The following is a 15,046-nucleotide window of genomic DNA, read 5'->3' on the forward strand; positions in this document are numbered from 1 at the left end:
AGACCATTAGCGTCTGGTTTACAACTACTGCTAAACAAACGAGGTGGGGATGAGTTAGGATTATTGCAAAAATTAGTTCTATGTGCTTTGAGACTTAAAAAAATATATATTTTTCTCCCAGCAGTAGTGCACTGCTTCTGTGTAGAGTTTACCGGAAGACTTACCATGCAAGTTAGCTGAGCTGATCACATACACACTAGCAGAACAATTGAGCAACAGTGTTTGATGAAAGAACTGTAGCAAAGGAGCAGCAGAAATTTGTAATATATGCTTTTTATTTTTATATCATACTTTGCCACCTAGACCCGTCCGCTAACCTCAAACTAAAATTGTAATACCTTATGTTGCTTAGCGAGTTGTTCACCTGCAGCACTCTATTCTCACTCTATTCACATACCTGTGTCTTCAGTTTGCAGGACTGGTCAACAGATTTTTGCTTCTGGATGAGTTGTTTTAATTCATTGACATATGACTCCAGTTCACCATGGACAATCTGGAAAAGGAGGAACAGAAAACATTTAAAGGGCCTATTCACACTATTGCATTTATGCAACACACAGTAACTGCCTGTTTCTGAATGGCAACCCAATGTATTTAGTCGATGGATGCCAGTTGTAGTGTTGCGCACTAACATGCCGTGCAGTGTACTGCTTGAAATGGTGCACTTCTTCTACGTAGTCTGCAAAAAAAATAATAAACAAACGTCCAAGTGCTATAGCAGCTGTGAGTTTGTTTACATGTCAGCACTGCTGTCGCTGTAATTGTTATGGCAGCACCAGCAAATAGGTCAAAGGAAACCTGTACTGGGAGAAAATATAGCAGACATCCCAACCTGCAAAAACTAATTTCGGGGAGGTGGTAAGCTCATTTCATGGAGGCAGTGCTTCGCACCCGCAAAATACACCCCCCCCCCCCCCACCTCCCATGGCATAATATTTTTTTAAATCACTTTTTCAATATTACACTAATAATACAGTGCTTCTAGGGAAGGGGGTGGGTGGCAGTGGACGGTGTCAGTAGTTTTTTTATTTTTAATAATTTAATTTGTTTTAACAATGCTTTTTGGGGGGGGGGGGAGGGGGTTGGGGCAGTGGACGTGGACAGTGTTGGCAGGACAGGGGAGAGTGGTGTCAGCAGTCTTTTATTTTTTGACACTTTTTAATTGTTTTCAATTTGTTTACAATAATGTTCTTTATTTTTTGGGGGGCTTTGGTGAGATATCAGGGGTCTAAACAGACCCCTGACATCTCCCCTTTGAGACAGAGAAAAGGACTGAGGACACATATTCCTCGGTCCCTTTCTCAGCACTAAAGATGAATGGAGAGGATACAGAGGCTCGTGTTCATTCATAAACTGAGCAGAGTAAAGACAGTTTACTCTGCTCAGTTATCACAGGACACTGTGCCCAATTTCTGACAGTTCCCCCCCCCCGCAGTCGGCTGTAGAGGAGAGGAGGGGAGCCGGCTGCGGGGGACGAGGGGGGGGGGGGGTGGAGGAGGAGGACAGGTGGGCCGGAGGAGAATAGGGGGGAGGGGGAGAAGGACACAGAGGGAGCTGGGGGATGAGCACACAGGAAACAGCTGGGAATGGTCGGTGCGGTGGGAGGGACAACTGTGATCACTGATCTCCCTGTATAGCTTTTTAGCTGACAGCCACGGAAGAGAGAGAAGAAGTGGCTATCAGATAAAAATCTATACAAAAGAGATCAGTGTTCCCAGCTGTTCGCCATCGCCCCGGTCATTCCCGGGAGATCGGGAGGCGCTTGCGGGTGAGCGAGAGCCACTGCAGAAATGCGGGAGAATTGAGATCTCGGTTATAGAAATGCCAGTTTTACATGGTAAGAATTGGTCAAATGTGAAAATATGTTGGCAACACAATCTTACCAGTCACCAGTTATTACAATATGTAGGCAATAACCCTCAGGCTCCATTCATACCTGAGCATATCAATTTACTGGCTTTTTTAAGCTTTTTGCAGTTTTTTATAAAGTGTTTTAGAAGTGTATTACAAGTGTTTCACAGCTTCAGGTGTTTTTGTTTAGCCAATAGAAAGCACCCGAGGGAGGAGAGGGAGAGGAAATTAGAGGGGGGGAAAGCTGCTGTTTGAGCAAAAAAATAAAAAAAATAAACGAGCGACAAAACGTTTTCTGCTCAAACAGTAGCTCTCAACCCCTAATTTTTTTTTCCCTCTGTGCCATTGGATAAAAAAATAAAAAAATGTCTGAAGCTGAAAAAAAGCTTGCTGGGATTGATTCCACATTTATTATTGACTATACTTACCCTATATAATTTTTTTTTATTTTAGCTGAGTTAGCGCCAAATACTTTATTTTTTAATGTAAAACGCTTGTAATATGCTTCTAAAACGCTTAAAAAAAAAAAAAGCTTGAAAAAGCTGAACAAAAAAAGAAAGAAACACGCTCGGAAAACACCAGTAATTTGATATGCTCAGGTGTGAATAGAGGAGCCTCACTCATTTTTGCTTCAGGCGACAGAACACTCAGATGTGAACAGGGGCCATTGAAATGAATGGGATTTGGCTTGTTGAGCGTTTCAGAGCTACAAGCAGAAAATGGCTCAGGTGGGAATGGGGCCTTACAGTGGGCAGGCAACAAATATGGCCAACAAATATACAATTCATCAAAACATGGCAACTGTAACAATACACGGGCAACAGACAGGCAACAAAACTATTTGTACGAGGTGTGACAATTTAATTCCTAGAAAAAAAAATATGTTTGTGCAGGAAGATCCACTTGTCAGGCCAGAATTCTGGTCTTTGCCTCCGAACAAATTCCCATAACCTTTTCAGAATTTTCAAGTAACAATGTTGGCTAACCATTGTACCATGTTCTTTAAAATCTTTGTGAACTACCCCCATGTTATCAAAAGAACACACCAGCATGAGCTTATAAGAGTTTTCACTCTGTCCACATTTGCATCCATCCTTTGCGTTTTTGGCTGCCCACTTCTTACATCACCATTGACATCTTCCTACGTGCCCTTAAACCACCTATGCCATTCAAAAACACATGATTTCCTCATGAAACGTTCACCATAAGCCTGTTGTAACAGAGCTAAAATTTTACTCGCACATTTTCCAATTTGCACGCAAAATGTGATGTTAATGCGCTACTCAGTATTGCTGTCACTAATTTTTCACGCCACGCACACATGTGTTATTTCTTCTACTATGCCGTAAAGACCGAGTCATCTGGTCTGCAACCCAGGCAAGTGCAAGTTAGAACATGTCAGAACACGCTTGAGTGTGAATGGTTATGCGACTCGCCACCACAGTGCTACACCGCGGGCATTCCAAGAATTAAACTGTCACACCTAGTACATATTATTAGCACGCCAGGGATCTTCAAATAATGTCCAAACGTTTCATTCTAAGTGATCACATCACAGTGGAAAAGTGCAACATTTCAGCACCCCTTAGTCAGGCTGGTGCTTGCGTGGCCCTGAAACATTACATAAAACATTTGAGAAAATCTTTGAATAAAATGTTTGGACAGTCAGTTTCAAGCTGGCAAATGTAGCAGCACCAACCTACTTCTTATGCTGGCCAAACACTATATGAAAAATCGTCCGTGAGTGCAAACTATAGTACCATCATGTAAAGACAGATAAATCATTCAGTGGACATAAATATAATAATAATTTTTTGTTCGTTTTTTTACATATACCTAGTGCAAATCGTTCAGACGGGAAACACATTAACCACTTAAGGACTGGGCCTAGTTTTGAGATGTGCTGTTGACAAGTTAAAAATAGTTTTTTTTTTGCTAAAAAATTACTTAGAACCCCCAAACATAAATTTTTTTTCTAACACCCTAGAGACTAAAATGGTGATCATTGCAATACTTTGTCCCACCGTATTTGCGCAGTGGTCTTACAAGCGCACTTTTTTTTAAAAAAATACACTTTTTTGAATAAAAAAAAATAAGACAACAGTAACGTTTTTTTTATAATGTGAAAGATAATGTTATGCTGAATAAATTGATACCCAACAAGTCGTGTTTCAAAATTGCGCCCGCTCGTGGAATGGCAACAAACTTTTACCCTTAAATATCTCCATAGGCGACGTTTAAAAAATTCTACAGGTTGCATATTTTAAGTTACAGACGAGATCTAGGGCTAGAATTATTGCTCTTGCTCTAACGATTGTGGAGATATGTCACATGTGTGGTTTGAACTCTGTTTTCATATGTGGGCGCTACTCGTGTATGTGTTCGCTTCTGAACGTGAGCTCTGCGGGACTGGGCGCGTTTAAACCTTTTTTTTTATTTTACCTTTTATTTTTACAGTTTTTTTTTTTTTTAATAAAATGAAAATTGTGTCACTTTTATTCCTGTTACAAGGAATGTAAACATCCCTTGTAATAGAAAAAAACTTTTAAATATGAGATCTGGGGTCAAAAAGAACTGAGATCTCATATTTACACTAAAATGCGACGTCGCTTCCACCCTGCAATGTTATGGAGATGGGTTGGGGCCATCTTCCCCTCACTCGTCTCCAGTGTTGGTCATCTTACGTTAAAAAAGTAATTAGTTAAGTTACAAATTACTTCTCCCAAAAAGTAATTGCATTATTAACTCAGTTACTACATTAGAAAAGTAATTAGTTACTCAGCAAAGTAACTGTGACTTTTTTTTTTTATATTCTAAGGGGCGGGTCTAGTATTACTGTAAGCAAAGGGCGCGTTCCCCCCTTCACGTCTGTTCCCCCCCCACACATATATCTGTTCCCCCTTTGTACCCCATTACACGTCAGTCATTCCCCCCACAAACATATATCTGTTTTCCCTCTGTACATCTGTCCCCCCCCCAAACTCACGGATCGGATTGTTCCTCGGATCAGAGTCACGGATCGGATCATTTTTCGGATCAGTAGATAATAATTGAATTTGCAAAAACCTGTGACAATTCCACCACCATATAGTCCTCACTGTAATATCCACAATCTCCCCTACTGTAATATCCACGTCATCTCCCCCACTGTAATATTGGCTGAGTATGGCTGAGCATGGCTGGGTATCGCCGAGCATGGCAGAGTGTTGGCTGGGTATGGCAGAGTGTTGGCTGGGTATGGCAGAGTGTTGGCTGGGTATGGCAGAGTGTTGGCTGGGTATGGCAGAGTGTTGGCTGGGTATGGCAGAGTGTTGGCTGGGTATGGCAGAGTGTTGGCTGGGTATTGCAGGGTATTGCAGAGCATTGGCAGGGAATTGCAGAGCATTGGCTGGGAATTGCAGAGCATTGGCCGGGAATTGCAGAGCATTGGCCGGGAATTGCAGAGCATTGGCCGGGAATTGCAGAGCATTGGCGGGGAATTGCAGAGCATTGGCGGGGAATTGCAGAGCATTGGCGGGGTATTGCAGAGCATTGGGGTATTGCAGAGCATTTGCAGGGTATTGCAGAGCATTGGCAGGGTATTGCAGAGCATTGGCAGGGTATTGCAGAGCATTGGCAGGGTATTGGCAGGGTACTGCAGAGTATTGGCAGGGAATTGCATAGTATTGGCAGGGTATTGCAGAGTATTGGCACGGTATTGCAGAGTATTGGCACGGTATTGCAGAGTATTGGCACGGTATTGCAGAGTATTGGCAGGGAATTGCAGGGGAATTGCAGAATATTGGCAGGGTATTGCAGAGTACTGCAGAGTATTGGCAGGGTACTGCAGAGTAATGGCAGGGAATTACAGAGTATTGACAGGGAATTGCAGAGTATTGACAGGGTATGGAGGGATGGCTGTGACTGCAATTGTCACAGAGCAGCGCTCTGGGCACTACAGATGCAACCCACAGCGCTGCTGCCATCCGATTTCTCCCCTCCTCTGTACATATCTGTACACAGAGGGGAGAGAGGAACTGGCGTCATCATGACGCCGGTTTGTTTACAAGTGATCGCTCCTTCATTTGACGGAGCAATCACATTGTAAACGGCCGAGGCCGCGGAGTGCTCCGGATCACGACCGTTACGGCAATTACATCTACCGCCCCCCATGGCCGTAGATGTAATTGCGGTAATGCCGCCCAAGTAATGATCAGTTAGATTAGTCGTTACCCTCTAAAGTAACAGCGTTAAGTAACGCTGTTTACTTTAACTCAGTTACTAACATCACTGCTCGTCTCCATACCCAGCAAGGGTAAAGATCTGATCTGCCACTGCTGACGGCTCTGGTAAGTGGCAGAGGGCACCGGAGCAAAATCATTTATCGGCAAATCCGCTGCAGAGACCACTCTTATCGGAAAGTGGACCACTGGCCGAAGAAGAGTATACCAGGGTTTTGGCAGCTAGTTGCTAGTTGCTGCCATAACAACGATATTTCTCTTCAAATTTAGGACGTCTATTGACATGTGTTGGTCCGTAAGTGGTTAACCTTTAAATTTATCGTTCATTAGAAAATTTTCAAACTTTTCCTTTGTTTTTTCAGCTCAAAACTGTCCGAAAAACGAATGAACTGTCTAAATGACTGAATTTCGGCCGAGTTTTCGTATAGTGCAGTGATGGCGAACCTTGGCACCCCAGATGTTTTGGAACTACATTTCCCATGATGCTCCACTACACTGCAGAGTGCCAGAGCATCATGGGAAATGTAGTTCCAAAACATCTGGGGTGCCAAGGTTCGCCATCACTGGTATAGTGTATGGCCAACCTACTCCAGGAATGTGTACTATGGGAATATTGCTTGCCTTTCTAAATCTAGGCCCTCCCCCTTCCATTAAACATTGGGGTTGATTTACTAAAAGAGGAGTGTGCAAAATATGTTGCAGCTGTGCATGATAGTTAATCAGCATCTAACCTCAGCTTGTTCAATTAAGCTTTGACAATAAAACGTGGAAGCTGATTGGTGTCTACGGAAAGCTGCACCAGGTTTTTTCACTCTACTTTTAGTAAATCAACCCCAATGGATTGCCTCAGTAAAAATTATTTGAGCCAATGCCATCTTGGGTCTAGAAGTGTATACCCATCTTACTAGTGATACTTGCAGGAGCAGTTAAAGGGGAGGGGCAGCTGAATTATTTTTTTATTTTTTTTCAAGGGCAGCAGCTACAAACACTGTAGCTGCTGACTTTTAATAAATGCTCTTACCTGTCCAGGGCACCCGCAATGTTGGCCGCCTGAGGCTGACCCATCCCGGCGCCACCATTCTAAGGGAAACAGGCAGTGGAGCCTTGCGGCTTCACTGGCCGTTTCATACTGTGCATGCGCGAGTCGCACAGCGCTTTGTGAATGGGGCGCGCTGTGTTCTGGGATACACACAGTTCCCAGAACACACTGCGCCCCATTTCCCAGAAGACAACGCAAGGAGTAGAGAAGACCGAAGATCACCGAGGAGTAGGAAGAGGCAGATTAGGACGATCTGCCTAGCAACAGTTTAATGTCATTTTGTTTTTTTAGAGTGGCCCTCCACTTTAAGTGATTAGTTTAGTTAGTAGTCAAAATGATCAGTAATGCCGCGTACACACGGGCGGACTGTATGGCGTACTTAGTCCGTCGAAACACATTTCAGCGGACAGTCCGCTCGTGTGTGGGCTTCAGCTGGCTTTTTCAGCGTGCAGTCTGGCGTACTAAGTATTTCGGATTTTTCGAAATTCTGTCCATCGTACTTTGGTTTCAGCGGACAATCCGCTCGTCAGTAGGCTAGTTCGACGGACTAAGAATGGCGCATGCCCAGAAAGGATTTACACGGCGGAAGGGTGCTTTGCTGTGTATTGGACTTCCTATTTCTAGTCCCGTCGTAAGTGCTGTACACGTCATCGCGCAAGCTTTCGACGGACTGTTTGGGTATCCGTGTGTGGTCAAGTCCGTTCAGTCGAAAGTACGACGGACTGTCCGTCGGATTGTATGACGAACTAAGTACGCCATACAGTCCGCCCGTGTGTACGCGGCATAAGAAGTACTCACTTTCCATCTGTGACGAAGATCAGCGCTGACCTCATCTACCGCCAGCTTCTCCTTATCAGAAGAAATGGTTCTCATTTGATCTGCTGCTTTCAAGAATTTTTCAAGGTTTCGTACGCTAAACTTGCCCACAGTTTCCTAGTCAAAAAATAAATAAAAATGGAAGGTATTAAGAAATTACAGTTTTAATTGTGACTATAGATTTACTTTAACACCATTTAAAAAAAAAGCATATATTCAGTGCTAGGCAACTCACAAACATCATCACCAAATCCAGGGTCATAAATTTTAGTGGTAAAATACAAAAGAATGAGAGAAAATAAAGAAACACAAACCTCATACTGTGAAATGAACTCTTCTGGGGTGACTTTCTGTCCCAGCAGTGTCATCGCACGTGTTATATAGGTTTCCAGGTCCCCCTTTGACCTCTCAAAATTAATTTTGATGTCTTTTTCAAGCAAATGTTTCTCTGGAGGGTGCAGAGCGAACCCCAGTCTGGACACCAACTCCTGAATGAGAAATGTTTAGTTATAACTTCAAGGTCCATTCTTACTACAAACACTGTATATTTTATATTACCGTCTGATACAAAATGTAAAATAAAACCAAGCTAAGTTAATTATTAATGCACAGCTTGACAAATTTAGCACTTGACCCTCCCTCCTAGATTGTAAGCTCTAACGAGCAGGGTTCTCTGATTCCTACTGTATCCAATCGTATTGTAATTGTACTTTCTTCCCTAATGTTGTAAAGCGTTGTGCAAACGGTCAGCACTATATAAATCCTGTATAATAATAATAATAATAATTTAGCAAGGATATGGACAATATACTAAGCGGAATAACCCTTAACGTGCATCTGAACCCTAACAAAGAACTTGTTTGTTCCCTTTGGACCTTTTAATTCTACCTGAGAAAACTATGCATTGTTAGGGAGACTTAAGCCCCATACACACTATCAGTTTTTCTGCTGAGTTTTTCCATCAGGTTTACCAAAACCATGTAGTGGAAGGGCCTGCCTGATTGCATACACATTGAAACTCCTAAGGTTTGACCTCATATTATATGGTTTTGGGTAAGTCTGAAGGAAAAACTCAGCAGAAAAACTGATAGTGTGTATGGGGCTTTAGGCTACTTTCACACCGAGGCAGTTTTCAGGTGTTTTAGTGCTAAAAATAGGGCATGTAAAGCACCTGAAAACTGCCTCTCATGCCTCCCCAGTGCGAAAGCCCAAGTGCTCGGTACACTAGCAGGACGGGGAAAAAAAAGTCCTGCAAGTAGCATCTTTGGAATGAATGGGCAGCGCTTTCGAAGCACCCGAAAATCTTTTGGAGCAATGCAACACAGGCGTAAAAAGTCCCTTCTTCGGCCGCTAGCGAGGGTTAAATACGCCCCCTTAGCAGTGGAAAAGCACTGCTAAAACTAGCGGTACTTTACCGCTAACGGACTTGCCGCACAGTGTGAAAGTAACCTTTAGGCTTGTCAGGGCTGGGCTCTCAGTCCTTCCTTCTCTGTGCTCAGGTTGCTCAGCTGTTGGTTAATTGCCAGTACTCATCATTCCACAGTGGCTCACCTGTTGATCATCTCCTGCTCATCAGTCAATCCCACAGCCAGCCCCTTCTGGCTATTGAAACTGCCTGTTTCATTTCACAAATTGCCTTCACCTTGCCTCGCCGTGCTGTGTTCCTGTTGAAAGACTTGCTTGGCTGCCCAATTTGGCTACTGAACCTTTGCTATGTTTTGACTAAGTTTACCAGTTGTACAATTTTTACCATCTTATTAAAAGATGTGATTTTTACTGCATTTTCTGTCTCCATTTGTTTCATGGTTCCTGACAAGGCTGAACTCCAGGCTAGAGCAAAACGAACCCTTGCAGCGGGTTCCCCACTGAAATGTAACTGTTAAATGCTCTTTGATTTAGTGGTATAGCAATGAGTAAAATACATACCTTATTTTTCGATGCTGCAGCCTTCCCCCACTTTCTAAGATCTGTCACCCAAAGCTACTACTTTGATGCACAAGTAATTGAAGCTCTCGGACATCTAAACCCTTGTACACACGGTCGGAGATTCCGACGGAATGTGTCCAATCGGACCATTTTGTCAGATATTCCGACTGTGCGTGGTCTCCATCGGACACTCCGACGGACCAAGTTTTCCAACTTGTTGGTAAAATTTTCCGACAAAATGCTCCGATCGGACATACGCCGATCATGTGTAGAGAATTCCGATCGGACAAAGTGTCACGCATGCTCAGATCAAATTCCTACATCAAAGCTATTGGCTACTAGCCTGAATGTAGTCCCATCGTAACGGAATAACGCCATCACGTTCTGAACGATCGGATTTTCCGACAACTTTGTCCGACCGTGTGTATGCAACAGTTTCGGACAAAATCCGACGGATTTGGTTGTCGGAATGTCCGACCGTGTGTACAAGGGCTTAATGTACAATGCAGGACCAATAAGGCTGTAGAAGGTCTGTCCACATTATGGCAGTATAGGACAATTGATGACAGCACCAGCTGCCAATTGAGCGAGGAATAAAGTAATTCACCTTATCCATCGTCACCTAGACAAAATGCGCATCTAACCCTTACAGGGCGAAAGGGGTCCACTGCAAGAGTTACTATTTTTTACTACAACCTAGAGTTAAATTTTAAAGCGTTTCTAAACCTTGTGAAAATAAAAGGAAATTCTAAATTCTCAGTCACATCTAAGGACTGGTAAGCTACAATATATTACATTTTTCTTTGCTTTAACAAGCATCACATAGTATTTGCTTTTGTGGTTACTTCGGCCATCTCTTCAGGAGATATTTGTGTTGTACAGGTGACTTCATAAGTGTCCCATTCTCAATACCCAGCTCAACTGGTCCCACTCAGGGAAACTGTATACACTTTGTTTCTGAACACAAGGTATTAGTGGTGGATTGAACTAGACAGAATTCAAATTACCTGAACTTTCTCATGAGCTTGGACTATATTCCTTTTCAGGCCATCAACACTGAAATGCTGCACGTCTTTATGAGTGAGAATAAGATGGGCCACAGCATGGACAATTATCTCCGCTTTGGCAAGTTCCTCTTGATGAAAAATCCCATTCTCATAAAAATCCTGGAAAGATCAAATATTATAAAATATGGAAAGGGTAATCAATTCAAAACTGGGCCTTTTAGCTCTAGTAGTAGTCACATTCATCTGGACTTGTTCTGTAATGATGCAGGTGTTTCCTAGCATCTCCAAGCCGCTATTTAAAATTCTGAGTGTCAGGCACATACCCAGCATTCATATCAACAAAATGTAGTACCAACACCTTGATCCAATAGTCATAGAATGTGCAGATGTTTATTGTCGAAGAACAGGATAGTAATTGCGCTCAGTGTGATTACTTATACCCAAAGCTGTACCCATTTCACATCTGAATACAAAGATAAATAAAAAAATAAAATAAAATACACACACACAGTGAAGGAAAGAAGTATTTGATCTCATGCTGTAAGTTTGCCCATTTACAAAGAAATGATCAGTCTATAATTTTAATGGTAGGTCTATTTTAACAGTGAAAGACAGAAAAACAACAAAAATATCCAGATAAATGCATTTCAAAAAAGTTATAAATTGATTTACATTTTAAGGAGTGAAAAAAGTATTTGATTCCCTATCAATCCGCAACATTTCTGGATCCCAAGTGTCTTCTATACAGGTAACGAGCTGAGAATAGGAGCACTCTCTTATAGCTAGGTTTACACTATTACGAATTGGATGTGGGTTTTTTTTCCGCATCCAATTATTTTTCCTTGTTTATATGCTAGCAGCTCACCTTAAACAAAGACCACAACAGGTCTAGTGGCGCTTTTAGGAGAGGAGAGGGGAGTGGAATGCAATTTTCCATAGAGGATCCATATAGTAAAGCCTTGCCAGACCAGCTGTGGATTTCAATGCAGGCGAGGAGAGGAGAGTGGAATGTGAACTACCATTAAGGATTTGTATACCAAAGCGCCACTAGACCTGTTGTGGTCTTTGTTTAAGGTGAGCTGCTAGGGCACACTCCCGGTGGATGCCTGGACGGTGGGAACAATTGTGTACAGAACTTTCAAGAACTGTTTATTTTAAGCATGTGATCGTCCCATCTCATCACTTTTTGATGCACATGCACTTTATCATTTAGAACTTTTTATTGTATTTTTTTTAAATGTAAAATCAGATGAAAACCTGCTTTTGATTCAATAACTTTTTTCACTGTTTCATATATCGCATATTATTGTTTTTTTTTTTGTTTTTTTAAATTAGATTAGGCATTTTGCGAGTAGATTTTGAGGGCTGGCGAGCTATATGGCTGCCTGGGAGCGAGGGGCGAGCACCGTCAGCAGCCTGGGTGGAATGAGAGTCCTTTCTCCCAGCGATCGCCTGGGTGGCTCTTCTGTTTCTCTCCTCCCCTGCACAGGTAGGCTGCATAGTGGGCACACGGCTGCATTGGTGGACACGCGGCTGCGTTGGTGGACACGCGGCTGCGTTGGTGGACACAAGGCAGCCTGCATTGGTGGGCACGGATAAAGTTGTTGTTAATATTTATTTTTATAACTTAATTCTGCATAAAACATTTAAGTGCAATTTCATGAGAATTTATGAGGGCGTGTTTAGGGGCAGGGCAGAGTCGACTGGGGCAACTGGGGCCTGGCTAGTAGCTCATGACTTATTTTGAGCCCTGGTATAGAATATTACTGCAATTTTAGTTTTGTGGGGTTTTTTTTATTGTATCATTTTTATTGTTTTTGAGAATGTTCTTTTTTATGTTTTGTTAAATATTCACCCTAATAAAAAAAAAAATGTAATCCAGTGTTATATTCAAATATTTTAACCACTTGCCACCCGCCCTATAACAAAATGACGGCGGCAAAGTGGTTTCAAAATCCTGACCGGACGTCATAGGACGTGATCAGGATTTTGAGCCGCTGCGCGTCCCGGGGGCGCGCATCGCGGCGATCGTTGTTGCGGAGTGTCAGTCTGACACCCGGCAACTACGATCTCGGTAAAGAGTCTCCAACGGAGACTCTTTACCACGTGATCAGCCGTGTCCAATCACGGCTGATCACAGTGTAAATAGGAAGAGCTGGTGATCGGCTTTTCCTCACTCGCGTCTGTCAGACGCGAGCAGAGGAGAGCCGATCGGCTGCTCCTCTGACAGGGGGGGTCTGTGCTGATCGATTATCAGCGCAGCCCCCCCCCCCCGAGGATGCCCACACTGGACCGCCAGGGACGCCACCAGACCACCAGGGATACCCATCACAAGGTAATCCTCCTTAGACCACCAGGGATGCCAGTTAGTGCCCACAATGGATGCCAATCAGTGCCCATAATGGATGCCAATCAGTGCCCACAATGGGCATCACTGATTGGCATGCATTGTTTGGCACTGATTGGCATCCATTAGTACAGTATATTATAATACAATGCCGCCTATCAGTTCCCATCTGTGCGGCCTATCAGTGCCCATCCATGCCCATCTGTGCCACCTACCCATGCCCACCTGTGCCGCCTACCCATGCCCATCTGTGTCAGCTATCAGTGCCAATTTGTGCCACCCATCATTGCCCATCCATGTCGCCCATCAGTGCCACCCATCAGTGCTGCCTATCAGTGCCCATCAGTGCCGCCTATCAGTGCCACATATCAGTGTCCATTAATGCCACCTCATCAGTGCCACTTCATTGGTGCCACCTCATGGGTGCCCATCAGTGCCGCCTTATCATTGCCCACCAGTGTAACCCCATCAGTGCCCATCAGTGAAGGAGAAAACTTACTTATTTACAAAGTTTTGAAACTGAAACAAAAAAAAAACATTTTTTTTCAAAATTTTCTGTATTTTCTTATTTGTTTAGCAAAAAATAAAAACCGCAGAGGTGATCAAATACCACCAAAAAAAAGTTCTATTTGTGGGAAAAAAATGATAAAAATTTAATTTGGGTACAGTGTAGCATGACCGAACAATTGTCACTCAAAGTGCGACAGCGCTGAAAGCTCAAAATTGGAAGTGGTTAATAAATGTTTTTATAAAGATCAGTTCTGTCTTAATAAACTATTCAGTGAACTGAGGTACATTTTTTAGGGAAGTAGTAAAATATAGGCCAAAAAAGCTGAACTAAAAATATTTCAATTAGAGCTTTTTTTTTTCTCTACTTCAGCCACTTGGGCTTAGATTTTTCTTACAATACACCTCTCTTCACTTATTAGTGAATAGACCTGATAAAAACCGGACACTTGGACAAGAAAAATGAGTGTTAAATATATTAATGGAAGATTGAGGAATTAAAAAAGGTTGCTGCCACCTAAGTACTGCATTAGAGTACATATCCCAAAGATCAAATACACATGCATGTATGTGTGTGATTATATATATATATATATATATATATATATATATATATATATATATATATATATATATTATATTATATACACACACACACACACACACACACACACATATATATATATATATATATACATACATACATACATACATACATACATACAGACACACAGCTCTTATGGTAGAGCTGGTACAGTGAAAGAGGTATGGTAGCACTTCACGATTGGCAGATAGGGAGATAGTTCCCTTCTCCCTGCCTGCATACAGAGCAATAATGCTAATGAGCTTGGGGTGATTAGGGTGTTCCCAGGTATACCTAGCACACCCCCTGCGCATTCTTATGATCACCAATTGGAGAAGAAAAAAGAAACAAGCAGCGCAAATCTATAATCCCACAATCTGGTGAATGTGAACCCATTGCTATCAACCCCTTATTCCTTACTGTACGCATGTGAAATGCATTCAATCCAGCAATCATATATGATTATAAATTCTGTGTTATTGCATAAAATAATTCATCTACCATACAAAAATTGTTTTTATGATACAAAACAAGTGCAAATGCTGTAAAAAAAAAAAAAAGGTGCAAGTGTCAAAAATCCAAGAAAGTGATAATAATCTTGGATCTTTCCTGGGATTGAAAAATGGACTGCAAATATTTTGAACACATGAAATTTTGATACATGCACTTTAGTAATGAATAATATTTTCTTGCACTAAGCACTTTTTGTTCACTGTGTCAGCATACGTTTTTTTCTTTTTCACTTTTTTT

At 42.3% G+C, this 15,046-nt stretch overlaps 1 protein-coding gene across 4 annotated transcripts in view; it reads right to left on the reverse strand.

Moving 5' to 3' along the window:
- SYNE2 (spectrin repeat containing nuclear envelope protein 2) overlaps positions 1-15,046 on the reverse strand; it is a 529,925-nt gene that overhangs the window by 354,628 nt on the left and 160,251 nt on the right. For all 4 annotated transcript variants that reach the window (XM_077464352.1, XM_077464354.1, XM_077464353.1 and 1 more), the window contains exons 20-23: positions 10,860-11,018; positions 8,241-8,414; positions 7,909-8,043; positions 398-493 (exon numbers count right to left, since the gene is read on the reverse strand). In XM_077464352.1, coding sequence (XP_077320478.1) covers positions 398-493; positions 7,909-8,043; positions 8,241-8,414; positions 10,860-11,018 — 564 coding nt within the window. The remainder of the gene's footprint in view (positions 1-397; positions 494-7,908; positions 8,044-8,240; positions 8,415-10,859; positions 11,019-15,046) is intronic.

This window comes from Lithobates pipiens, unplaced genomic scaffold (assembly GCF_037356315.1).
Source record: "Lithobates pipiens isolate NorthernLeopardFrog02 unplaced genomic scaffold, aLitPip1_a1.2 Scaffold_30, whole genome shotgun sequence".
In the NCBI taxonomy this organism is placed as follows: domain Eukaryota; kingdom Metazoa; phylum Chordata; class Amphibia; order Anura; family Ranidae; genus Lithobates; species Lithobates pipiens.